The following is a 13,889-nucleotide window of genomic DNA, read 5'->3' as shown; positions in this document are numbered from 1 at the left end:
TTACCTCTAAAACAACTCTGTCTCGTAACGTTCCATTATTATCTCATAGCGTGGTGAATGTGCAGGTCACAACTTGTCCATGAGAGTGTTTTGGAGTTATTGGATTGTGTATTTGATAAAGTTTGATGAGGGAAAGCCTGGAAATACAATGCACCGTGCAGAGCTCACGTCTCTGCCCCACCGATCTCAAAACAGCTTGCACCGACAATTAAAGGTAACAAACCTACTCCTATGACTATAGGGATTATGGCGATAGGCGAATTTGCCAAAATGTTGAAATATCCCTTTAACACTCATTGGCCACCACAGTCTTCAACTGTCCACCATCCACTCCAGCTGCTGCCATAGCAACCTCAACCACGGGCCTCTCTTGTTGCATTGGCGTCTAATAGAAACAACACGTTGGCATCAATTATTTGCATTGGAAATACTGATTGAGCCGTTCTTATGCTGTGTATTTCCATCACATTATATGAGTCAGTCTTTGGTCTTCAGTCCAATGGAAACCACTGGTTGGATGTGTATGTTTTTGTTCATTGAATAACTTTTCCTGCATATTCTCATGTGTCAGCTTTCGATTTCCAAACATTTACACGTAATTGAGAAAATCTGAGTTGCCACCTGTCAGATCTGTTCCGTTGACATCACCGCTTCCTTCTCCCTCCATCAGACAGATCTGGATAAAGTTCACAAGGTCCGGATGGGGGTGGGGAACGGGCTGCGGCAGGACGTGTGGCGGGAGTTCCACAGTCGCTTCGGGGGCATTAAGATGTGCGAGGTGTACGGCTCCACGGAGGGAAACCTCTGCTTCATGAACCACATCGGCAAGATCGGAACTGTGGGCCGCTCCAACTTCTTCTACAGGGTAAGCGCTTGGTTTCACCCAATGAACTGTTCAGAACTTGTTTGTCAAAGGTCACAGACAGGGCCAGGTGAGTTTACTCAGGAAGAACAGTCCGACCTGTCCCTTATTGAACTGGACATCAGAGCCGTCAGTCCAGTCCAGGTTTTTATTGACCGCACTGATGATTGTTGTTGCACCACGTGACAACAGTCTGTAAGTTCAACTTTACTCTAAAACATCATGTTGGACTCAAACTGAACTCCTTCAGTCAGATGAATGCAGGTAAACCTCACCTTCATGAACAAACAACTCCAGGAGAAAAGTCCAGTGTTTTGCTTGCAGTCTGTTTGAGCTCAAACCTTCACTACACCCAGAACAGAAACCACAAACGTCTTGATCAAGTTGCCTTTTCTTATCTGTGACAGTGCACACAGCGGCCTGGGCTAATCAGCACTGAACACTCAACTACAGCTCATGGGAATGTCAATAGTTTTGCAGATATTTAGACATAAATCCAAATGTTGGACAAGACATCGAGCTGAATCACCAGCGTCGGTAAGATTCATCCTCTGAGGACCACGATGAGTTGATGGTGAATTATTCTGCAGGATAAGGAACCGTGACGGCTCCATAGATTTTCATCTTATACATAGGGATGTTTTAGTTTAGATCAAAGTGATGGAAGGTTCTGATGTCACCATGGTGCTGCATGGCTATGAATAGAAGTGGCAAGTGATATTTTTCACTGAAAAGCTCTGAGTAGCAAGTTTCACGGTAGTTGTGTTGATGAAATTGCTCTTCTGATGTCATTGGAGTTGTTTTGAACTCACAGAGGGAAATAGACTGGTGTGTGTTAGTGGACAGTAGTCTAGTATGAGTGTTGATGCGCAAGATCGTCAGTGTTCATAGAAAGCCCAGAGCTACACACACGCGCGCTGCATTACACATGAAACATTCCCAAGGAATGAATCATGAATCATTGACATTTTTTCCACTGTATCAAGTTTTTCCAGTTTGCTCTGCAAGTGCAAACTGCATTGTGGGTAATGAAGTCTTTACTATAGTTTGAGATTTTTCTAAATACACAATATATAGTATCAAATACAATGTCATGTCTGTGTCAAGTTTAATTTAAATTGCACAGTTTTAAAGATGCATGTCAAACAAATCGGCACAATCCAGAGAAAATACATTAAAAAAAAATTTATGAACAAGATAACTCATACATAAAAACACTTAATTTTAAAGAATAAAGATTTCTACTCTGACTTCAAACACTCAAGAGAGTTTGCTGACCAGACTTGCTCAGTCTGAGACCGGGGACAGTGAAGCAGCAGTGTCCCTGTGTTTTGTGTCCAGTATGTGGTCCAGTTTCAGGCCTTGTTCAGAGGACCTTAGAGGCCGACCATGTGCAGAAGGCAGGAGGAGTCTGTTGGTGCACTCACTCATTCAGAGCTCTTTATGTCACGAGGAGTATCTGGAGCTCCAGTGCAGTGACGTCAGAGCTGGGGGGATGTGAGATTGAGAGGACCTAGTGAGTTCTCTTGTGATGGAGTCTGAACTAATGCATCACTAAAGCAAATGAGGGACAGCATCTTGGCTGAGAGACAGGAACAAAGTGCACACAGATGTGCAGTGATGGGAATAACAAAGTTATAAAATAACGGCGTTACTAACTTTTTTCAGTAACGAGTAATCAGAAAAGTTACTGTTTCCCCCATTATAACGCTGTAATGAAAATAAAATGAGCCGTTTCTTCACTCAAGAAGTCCCATCACAAAATAATACAACAGTTGAGGTGTACGTTATTTACACTTTTTTGTAAGACCATCAAACTAGTCAGAAAAAAGCCGTTCATCTGGAACTAACCAACTCAGTATTCCTCCACACAGGCAGGCTACGCGTCTTGAGTTGGTTAGTTCTAGATCTATGGTTAGGGGGTTAGGGGAATCCAAGTAATTGACAATACATATCATTTTATTAAAAAAAGTAACACAATAATTACATTTCCTACTTTTATAATGTAATAACTCAGTTACTAAGTCAGTTACTTTGGGCGAAGTAACTATAACTGGTAACACACTGGTTAAGCATGAAATACTGAATTCTTCATTTATAACACATGAATACGTGTTAGTATGTAGTTTATAAACACAGTTAAAAATGTTTTACTCACCATGATAAGCACTAACTGTATTTATAAATTACATACTAATGAGTACTCATGCGTTATAAATGAAGAATTCAGTATTTATTAATGCTTAACTAATGCTTATTAGTGTGTACATATTATAAAGTGTAACTAATTACTTTTTAAAAGGTAACATGCAGTGCAGGTGAAAGTAACAGGACTGAATAAGTGACTTAGGTTAACTCAGCAATAACTACACCCTGACCACCACACACCTAACCCAATTAGCTCTATAATAGGTTATACAAAGCCTGATGTAAGTATCAGTATGTTCCCAGTGAGGGAGAGATCCTGAATCTTTCTGGCCAACACCCTCAGAACCGAGGGAGAGAGACAGGATGACCATGATCCAGAACCTGCTGCAGCCTCGTTCTGGTGGAGAGGATGAAGAAGCTTATGTCACAGATTGTGAATGGGGGCACAGAGTGTGTCTGATCCTGCTGAGTCAGGGTCAGGCTGTGCTGTGACAACACTGAAGCAGGGAGTTGACTCAAATGCAGGAATCAAACCGGGTGAAAGTTCAAAATTACAGTCTTTAAAGGAATACAAAGTAGTAACAGGTGTGGCTGACAGGCCTGACTAACAGGTAACACAAAGACAATGGGGCAACTGACAGAGGGAGGCGCTGAAATCCGATTGGCTACAAGACACCGGTGAACACTGTGGAAAATATACAAAGGCAACAAATACAAACAGCATAGACGCATGAGGTCAGTCATTCCAAATAAAAACAGGAAATAACTGAAGCAGAAGTGAGTTGTGACTGACAGATTTACATGGATTTATTTTTTGTATTATTCTTATTATTAATTATTGTTTTTTAATATTATTAGATCAGCAAAACAAATGTATCATGTATTTACACAACTGTCGATACAGAGCTCTAAAAGTCTTGAGAGCACTGTTCTCAGAACAGTATGTGAGTTTTGAGGTTATCCACTGAGGTGCACATGGTGAGCTGGGTGAACTGCAGTGAGTGGTGGGGGTAGGGGTAAACAGCTTAGAGGACATCTGTCAGGTCAAGTATTATCAAGTATTATCCAAGATGTAGCATTACAAGGCTCTGGACTGTGTCTGGGGTCAGTTTACTGTCATCCAGCGTAACAACTGTTACCTGACATTTGACTCAGCCCATAATTAAATTAAATGTATAGCAATAAGGGCTGCATGATAGTGTGATAACATGCACAGATAGTAGCCTACCACTGTGATTTCAGTGTGGGTGGTTCATTTTCATGTTAAAGGATATACAATGGGTGATGTGATGCTTGTTGATCTTATATCTGACAATCATGTTTTTCTTTTATAAAAAAAGACCCAAGCCCTAAAGAAATGAATAGAACCGAACACAATGAGCATTTTCATAACGTAACGTAACGTAACGTAACGTAACGTAACGTAACGTAACAACGTAAAGTGATATAAAGTAACGTAACGCAAAGTAACGTAATGTAATGTAACATAATGTAACGTAACCTAATGTAACGTAACGTAACGTAATGTAACGTAACATAATGTAATGTAACATAATGTAACGTAACGTAACATAATGTAACGTAACGTAACCTAATGTAACGTAACGTAACATAATGTAACATAACGTAACATAATGTAATGTAACATAATGTAACGTAACATAATGTAATGTAACATAATGTAACATAACATAGCATCTGTGACAGAACCCCCTATTAGCCTTCCTATTAATTACAATTAACACTTACCAAATGTGCATTAGTCATTTTCTACATTGCACATATTACATTATTAAATATTAATTAATCTAATATAATATCTACTTTTTTGATATTGACATTTTGCAGTTGTAGCCTACTGACAAACACATTTTGCCAAATTTAGTACTATATGTTTCATAATATTACTCATGGTAACACTGTCTCATGCTCAGATACTGTACATTACTCTGCTGAATCTCAGCTGTTGGGTAAAGATGTCAGCCTGAATAATTAGTAGTGGGGCTTAAGTTGTAAAGTCTGCTGAGACAGTCAGGATAGATGAGCGGTGAAGTGGCTCTCTCTGTGGCTGTCGGGGGTATTAGCCTCACTAATACTGGTCTGTGGAGCTGCTGTTAATCAGAGGACTTACAAAAGAGAAGCTGCATGTGTTTAGCTTTAATCTCTGACCTGAGCTATTCTTAACCCTGTCTCAGCGGCTGTCCTGCTGCCTCACACACTGTTATAAAAGAAAGTTATAAAAGTTAAGTTATAAAACATAATAATCTCAGGACACATCTCCTCATTTAGTAAAGAGGATTGTCAGTTCTAGTTCCTAAGTTATTTAATTGCTAGATAATTGTGGATGCTTTTTTGCATTGATATGTAATTTAAAGGACTATTTCAAAACTAGTTATATGAACATTATCATAATAATCAGTGATCTGTAAATCGGAGGTGGTGAGTATATTCATTATATGGTAAATGCACAGATATGTAACAGTGCACATGTTGTAGAGATGTAGCAACACTTTCCACACAGTTTCCTGGTGTGGAGTTGACTGTACACAGACCTCTGCTCCATGACTTCAGCTTTTAAGCTAGGAGCTGTTACCAGGCAACAGAAGGAGGAGGAAGGAGCCGGCGGTACTGCACAGAGACGCTGATGTCTCTCAGCTGCTCAGCTCGGGCAAAAGTTTGGCTTTTGGAGCAAAAGTCTTGAATAAATAGTAATAACTGGTCTCATACATTACACATGACTTCCTGTAGCTTTTCCTTGTTATACTCATATTATCGTAGCCTGTAGTGTTTGTGTATTCTGCCTGAAGTTAGAAATTCTTAGTGTGACATCGCTGAAAGGAGTACTGATGTTAAATCTGAAAGAAAAAGTGTTTCTGAACATTTCTGCATTTATAAATATTCACTGAAGAACAGTAAAGGTTCAGCAAAGAGGTTGGGATGACAACAACCTTTCAACTGCAGCTCACACTCTTTTCTATCACAACTCTGCAAATGTCATTCACTGAGGACTGTGATGTGTAGGAGGCAGTAGGCTAGTTACATTTAGGGCTGCTGCTTCTATTTGTGTGCTGAAAAAAAAAACATAGAAAATTACAATCTCCCATGAAAACCAGTCCATAAAAACTAAAAATAAACTTTTCATAAAGCCTGTGGTTTTACATCCACCTGCTTTCTCCTGCTATGACCAGACAACAAGTCTGTTCTATTTAACCTGTGGGTAATTGTTCCACTAATGCAGTGTTTTTCAACCTTGGGGTCGGGACCCCATGTGGGGTCGCCTGGAATTCAAATGGGGTCGCCTGAAATGTCTAATAATTTATAAATAAAATTACTGATACAAATAGGGGAGACCGGGGATGGTTGTAACATTTTTTGTCTCAGCTCCTATAACTTGCATGTTCATGGTAGGACTCTCAAATTTGTCCATTACAAGTAGCAGTGCCTTGAACTTCTTAAACTATATCACATAATTCACTATTTGATGTCAAATGCAAGGAGTGCCAGTGCCACTGTTAAAAAGGTTGTAACACAACCTGGGGTAAATTGTAACAGTGAGATTAAAAACTAAGAGACCAAACCAAAAAATATGGATCTATGTAAGTTTATTGTGCATGTTCCAACACTAAAGCATCTTTCTATGGTTCAGTATAACCAAAAGAACTCATCACTGACGGCTAAATAAGCAGTGACAGTGGTGTGGATCCTACCATTAGAAAGCTGTCTTAAAGAACATATTCTGATAATACCAATGAAGGGTGTGTATGAATGGAAACCTTCAGCAGGAGGTTGGAAGCAGCTAATAATCCGGGTAAAATTCCAGGAAAGATGGTGACACTTAATGACACTTAATAAAACAACAAAGATAAAAGGTGTTACAACCGTCCCCACCCTGTCAGTCATTGTTTGACCAGCTGTACCAGCATGGTGGTTTGAAATAAACATTGATGAAATGACTCATATTTTACCTAAGAACCTGCTCTTTCATCTTATACAAGTTACCTAATTCAAACACCAACGGTATCGATACTAGTCAGAACTTGGATTTGGTCTAAAAGATTAGTTTCGGACCTAAAAAAAATATTTTGGGCTGTAAAACCTACACACTTCTTCATAGAGCCATTCAAATTCATATGCAATATCAGTGAGGGAGTGATAACACATGATATTGATCACATCACTCTAATGTTATCCCTTGTTGGTAAAAGTGATGCTGATGAACGAGCCACAAAAGGTTGGGAACCACTGCACTAATGACTCTAGACAGCTGTGCCTCTTTAATAATGATCTATCTTTTAAATGCAGCTCCTGTTCAAATTCGACCTGGTGAGGTTCGACATGGAGAGAGACGAGGCGGTGAAAGATCAGCGTGGCTTTTGTCAGCGAGTGGGAAGAGGTAAGAGAGCCGAGCCGCCGCCAGCTGTTCTCTGAAGGGCCCCGACCGCCCCGACAACATCTGGACTGATGCGAGTGTGGTTGTTGCTCTCTCAGGTGAGACGGGGCTGCTGCTGTCCAGGGTCAGCGCCCTCAGCCCGTTCTTCGGCTACGCCGGCAGCAAGCAGCTGACGGAGAAGAAGCTGCTGAGGGACGTGTTCGCCAAGGGAGACGTCTACTTCAACACGGGAGACCTCATGGCCGAGGACCACGAGGGCTTCATCTGTTTCAGAGACAGAGTGGGAGACACCTTCAGGTACGGTGTGATGTCACTTCCTGTCCAGCCTCTTCAGACTTACGGTGCGTTCCAGGCAACCCGTAACTCGTGTTTTTCCGACCTGTTCCTATGGTTACCCGTTGGAACGTACAGTCAAACTCATAATTTCCCATCTGCACTGCAAAAACTCAATATCTTACCAAGAATATTTGTCTTATTTCTAGTCGAAATGTCATTTCTAGTCAAAACAAATCTCATTATACTTAAAATTAGACTCATCACATTAAAAAGTAGCTTGTTTTTAGACACTTTTTACTTCTTTCAAGCATTTTTCACTTGAAATAAGAGGGTTAGTGGAGCACAAAAAACTTGCTTTCACTGGCAGATTTTTCTACTTATTTCAAGTGAAAATGAAAAAAAAATGAAAAAATGAAAATGATCTAAAAACAAGTTCATTTTTAGTTGATGATTCTTATTTTAAGTGAAAAGAGTTTAGTTTTGACTAGAAATGAGACATTTTGACAAGAAATATGACAATGAGTTTTTGCAGTGTGTGAACTCGTACTAGATGGATGTACTCCCAGTTCCCAGTTGTAACTCGTAACTTGCCTGGAACGCTACAAACTCATAACTGGTGACTGACGGGTTCACCATTGGAACGTCATTGGAACGCACCATTAAGACTTAAGAAAACTTTATTGTCTGTCATAACAGAAAATCTTCTTTGGCGTGGCTCATGTATAATTCTGTAACTTTACGACAAATGAAGCAAATACTCGGAACTACGTGCGCTTTTGAAATCACTCCGCCCAGCAGCCATGTCTGGAATGTAGTTCCGGCTATACATTTGCCTCAAAAACAACTATGTCTTATAATCTCACATTATTATCTCATAGCGTGGTGAATGTGCAGGTCACAACTTGTCCACTAGAGCATTTTGGAGTTGTTGGATTGTGTATTTGATGAGTTTGATGAGGGACAGGGGACCTGTACCATTCACCTCCCATTGTGTTCACTGAGCAGCTCACGTCTCTGCCCCGCTGATCTCAAAACAACATGCACCGATAATTAAAGGTAATGAAAACTACTGCTAGGGATTATAGCAATAGGCAAATTTGCCAAAATGTTGAACTATCCCTTTAACCTGCTGGTAGTAGGCAGACAGGGACATGTGGTCTTTGATGTTGTCCAAATCATCCGCATATTTAAAAAGGGAGGTGTCATTGCTGTTGCTGGTTATATTGTTTGTGTAAAGGGAACATTTATTTTTCATATTCAGAGACAGGAAACAAAGATGCCCTTGTGAGTGTGCAAAACAATGAGATGAAAGTTTGACTGTCCAGCAGCAGCAGCAGCAGCAGTGTGGGCAGTGACTTCACTGCAGCCTGATCTACAGCCATGATATTTACTAAAACTGATTTTCCAGCTTCTTTGGTTGTAATCTGTGCAGAGTGACCTCAGCGTAGGGCACAGGCCAGAGATGGTATCAGTTAGTTTTCCTGCAGGAGAATCAGAGGAGAGGTTTGTTATCACCATCACTTTGATGGCCGAGGGGCAATGTGGACTTAATCACAGATATCTAAAGTAATTACAGGTCTGTTTGAACTTTTTTTTTTATTCTTCTAAGTAAAAAGAGGATCCAGGAGGAATTGGAGTCAAGTTTCTGAGATAGAGCTCCGAGAAAACCACATCCAAGCTGTTTTACATGTCACATCTGTGTTATTGACACTGGATTACACTGTCACCTTCAAATAGTCTTTAATATCTCCTCCAGACATGAAATGACTTCCCTGGATTGGCTGCTGTGTTTTTTTCTCTGCACTGAGAACAAACATGAAAACAGCCTGGTCTGTCAGACTCCACACAGACGGTGGTGTCACAGTTTGTTATGTAGCGTAGTCAGCAGATGACTCATGTCAGTGATCCTCTGGTCAGATATGACTCAACACAAGTGAAAGTTGTTCAGTCACTTTAGCACTGTCAACATATATTTTTCCTGTCTGGCTGTAGAACCTGGAGAATGAGAAGCCTGTGCATACTGTATGTAAACAACAAAGCCTGTAGGAGTGGTTGTAAAAACACAACTGAATCTCACCATGGTTCGCTGGATTCCCAAAGCTGTAGAAATGGCTTTGTAACACTTTGTTGATGATTTATGCAGTTTTTATCTATATTGCTAGCACTTGACTCTATTTATGTTGTGCAGCACTTTGGGCAACTATGGTTGTTTTTAAATTCGCTATATAAATACATTTTGAGTTGAGTTTGAGTTGATAGATGTCAGACTGATAGATGTCAGTGTTTTTGTTTTTTCATCTGTTCTTGAATTTCTTTAGATTGTGGCATGATGTGCTGCTTTTCTGCATTTCTTGATTCAACAGGTCTGGCAGTGACTGGGCAATGACTTTTTCACATAGGGCCAGTTAGGTTTGGATAGTAAGGAAGAGCATTAGGGCCAACAATGGCCAAAGTTTTTTTTTTTTAAGATTATGAGATAAAAACTGTCAGAATTTCTAAGAAAAAAGTCAGAATTTCTGCCTTTTTCTCAGAAATTATTAGTTTTTATCTCAGAAACTTAAAAAAAGAGAAATTGTTGGCCCTAATGCTCTTCCGTAGCATAACTTTTTTTTGCCTTAATAAATGAAATCATCATTTAAAAACTGCTTTTTATATTTACTTTGGTTGTCTTTGTATAATATTAAAATTTGTGTGACAAATACGCAAAAAAGTAAGAGATCAGGAAGGGGGAAATACGTTTTCACAGCACTACAGTTTTTTGCCATGACACAACATGAATTTCTAAATGTTCAAATTCAAACATGAGTGTGACAGGACTGACAGAGTTTTTTCTCTTTCTGTCACATTTTTAAAATAAAGCATCATTCATTCCATGACAAAGAGCTACCTTGAAGTAAGAGTACCTCAACACACAGTAGAAATTTCATTTATTTCATTTTCATTTATTAGTTTATTTCGTAGGGACAGTGCACCACTAATCAAGAGTTAAAAGAAAAACTGTAAGTGGGCCAGAGTTAGCCAACAAGGCTAGTTTTCATCCGTTGTCCCTGGCCAGATGTTAAAGGCAACCTAAAAGCCAAAAAAAGGGGCAACAATTTAGTACTTTCAAAACACAACTTACATAACAATCTACTTAGTAAAAGCTCATAATAACAAGTAAAACAGGTAAGAAGTCTGACATACAGCATAACGAAAGCTCATGGCAGCAGACATAACATGCAGACAGAGAAAGCAAGAGAGGAAAGTACAGCTAGAAACACATGCAAGTAGCACACAGAGCTAAGACATTAGCACAAACAATATCAGACATTACAAGGCAGGACATAAAATGGCAGGCATTAGGCAAGAAAACAAAAGCTAACAAACAAACAACAAAACAGGACATATAATTACAAATGTAGTGGACATTAGTTGTCTTTAAACGTACTGAAGTAGTAGTTAAATCAAAAATATCCCACAGTAAAAGCACTACGTGTCTGCTCCTGGTGATCAGTAGGTTACCAGTGACTCCATGGTGAGGGAGTGAATACAGAGTGGTGATATCAATGCAGTGAATCAGTCTGAAACTGTAGTACAGCAGCCAGATTGTAATTCTTGATCACTTTGAATCGGTGTTTCCTCTGTTTTCAGGTGGAAAGGTGAAAACGTAGCGACCACAGAGGTGACGGAGACTCTGGGCCTGGTGGATTTCATCCAGGAGGTCAACGTGTATGGAGTGGAAATACCAAGTATGTTTCAAATGTATTTGTGTCAGTGTGTATTCTAAGTTTTTTTTTTTCTTTCCAAAATTAGGCCCTATGTTCCCACATTTCCTTTATCATCAATTTGCATCAGATTTTATCCCCATTTCTCCCAATTTGGTAGTCAATTACACCCAACCTAGGGACACTTTGTGCTTACTGTGACTGAGGACTCATGACTGCATGGCTCACATGGACTTGTGTTTGTTTGTTTGTCTGTGTCTTCGATTCTGTATGTTTTTTTTTTTTCTGTTTATTTTATTTTTAGTTATGCGCTTTGGGTTGCACCCAGTACATGTTAAAGGGATGGTTCAGAGTAATTTCAACCTAGGGTCCTGCACCATGACCTAGCCAAACACCCCCCAGAAGCTAGTTTTTCGTTGCTCAATCAGTGGCCGAGTTACCGCTATTAACCGAATGGCTTAACACAGGCGCTAACGTTACCAAACGGCTATGTTATATTAGCCCACTAATAATGTCCATAATGTTACCAAACTTCTACAGTAGTACAAATAGTGTTAGTACTCATAAAACAAGGCATTAGAAAGTTTGTAAGTACACCAGGAATTCCGGACATGATTAGTGGGGTAATTTAAGATAGCCATTTGGTAACGTTAGCGCCTGCGTTAATAGCGGTAACTCGACCACTGTTCGAGCAAGGGAAAACAAGCTCGTTTGGCTCGAGGTCATGGTGCAAAGGACCCTAGGTTGAAATTACTCTGAATCATCCCTTTAAATGCAGTATAAAAATAAAAAATACTTGACTTAGAGTTTAATTTTGAGAAAAATCTTAGAAATGAGGGAACATAGGGTTGTGGGACCATAGGGCTGTGGGAACAGAGGTTTGTCACCAAGACTGTTATTTCCCTGTAAGTCTGTATGAGCTGTGTCTGTGTCCAGGGCATGAGGGCAGAGCAGGGATGGCAGCCATGATTGTGAGACCAGGCCTCACGTTTGATGGGAAGAAGATGTTTGAACACGTGAAGAGGGATCTGCCAACGTACGCCCACCCTCTGTTCATCAGGCTGCAGGTAACCAGCACGCTCACACTGACTAGTCGGGGAGCCACAGGCTCAAAAATGGGTTGAACCTGACATCGTCCGTTATACTTTTTACTTGTGTTTTTTCTGTTAAATTTGACACTAAGGAACAATAATTGAGGGGTCTGCTCTGCCGGAAATATCGCGAAAAAAAATTGTGGCCATTTCACTGTATGCACCCTTTATTTTTCGACAGGAAATTGTAAAAAATGATTTTTTTCTTCAAATCCTCAGTGGGCTGGGTAGGCTGTCAATGAATGCATTTCAGATACACAGAACACATGTGGTGACAACATCCACTGAAAAAATAACTCTTAAAACACATTTCTACATGATTTTGTATCAATTTTATGGAAAAAAATTAGGCGTTTTCTCACTTTTTCCCAATATTTTCATCTTTACTTCATTGGCAATCAACTATGGGTCCAGGTTATGACATCAGTCAATGTGTCATCATTTTCAGCAAACAGTATACTCATTCCAGTGAAAAAATTATAAAAATCCAACCAAAATCATTGGTTCTATGATAATTTCACTACTAGCTGGCGATCAACAGGCTCATAGCCTCAATGGAATTTTAGGCTAGGCCTACTCTCGAAATTCCAAAAGACATACTGGATGTTTAGCATCATGGTACACTCACAAACACGAACTTAGTATTTGAATGAGTTTGAAACAACCAACAGTTACCAGTGTTTCTAGTTTAGCTGTTAGTTGAAATTCAACTCCCGTGGGAAACCCCCTAAAAAAAGTAGTTGGGGTACCTGTAACCAGACTTCAAAAATTCAGAAATTTTTAATTTGGCCTTAAGTAAGTTGTGAGGGGTCAAACTAGGGGTTTTTCACGATTCTGAGTTGATTGCAAGCATTAGCTTTTCATCCAAAACACTCCTTGGTGTAAAAAAAAAACAAAAAACAGCCACACCCACTTTTCCTGTTCATCGGAAAGGAACAACCCCCTCCCCCCACCAATAGAATGTATTAGAAGTTATTCCTTAGCATGGCACAGGTTGTCTTTAATGTCACATATACTCAATATAATATAACTTACATTCTACCCCTTTTTCTTGGTAGGACCCTCCAGGATTTTACAATGTTTTAATTGCAACTATTAACGCAAATTCAACCAGTCCTCATGTATTCTCTTCCGCCACGCAATTTATCACCACAACCTCTCTTTAAATTTGCTATCATAGACCACTGTGGCTAGTTATGGTCACAGGAATTAATGATGTGATGTTGTCAATAGCTATGTGATTTTTTTTTTGAATTAATAATAATTTTTAATTATTGTTTTCATATATTAAGCTATTATGCGGATTGGGAGTGTGAGAGAGAAAAAAACACTGGGTGCACACCAGATTTCACATACCAGTAAAAGCTGAAATGCACACACACATCTCACTGCTGGGTAATTAAAAAGTTGCTTTATTG

The 13,889-nt window shown here is 39.6% G+C and overlaps 1 protein-coding gene across 1 annotated transcript in view; it reads left to right on the top strand.

Annotated features, from left to right (window-relative positions):
• The window catches only part of slc27a6 (solute carrier family 27 member 6), a 38,007-nt gene that overhangs the window by 14,672 nt on the left and 9,446 nt on the right, over positions 1 to 13,889 (top strand). Inside the window, exons 5-9 of the mRNA XM_083983766.1 lie at positions 671 to 865; positions 7,313 to 7,403; positions 7,499 to 7,697; positions 11,307 to 11,404; positions 12,317 to 12,447. Of these exons, the coding sequence (XP_083839892.1) occupies positions 671 to 865; positions 7,313 to 7,403; positions 7,499 to 7,697; positions 11,307 to 11,404; positions 12,317 to 12,447 (714 nt within the window). The remainder of the gene's footprint in view (positions 1 to 670; positions 866 to 7,312; positions 7,404 to 7,498; positions 7,698 to 11,306; positions 11,405 to 12,316; positions 12,448 to 13,889) is intronic.

The sequence above is a fragment of the Trachurus trachurus genome (genome assembly GCF_905171665.1).
Source record: "Trachurus trachurus genome assembly, chromosome: 12".
Classification (NCBI taxonomy): domain Eukaryota; kingdom Metazoa; phylum Chordata; class Actinopteri; order Carangiformes; family Carangidae; genus Trachurus; species Trachurus trachurus.
Note: the sequence above shows the minus strand (reverse complement) of the source record. Positions and strands in the feature narration are given on the sequence as shown.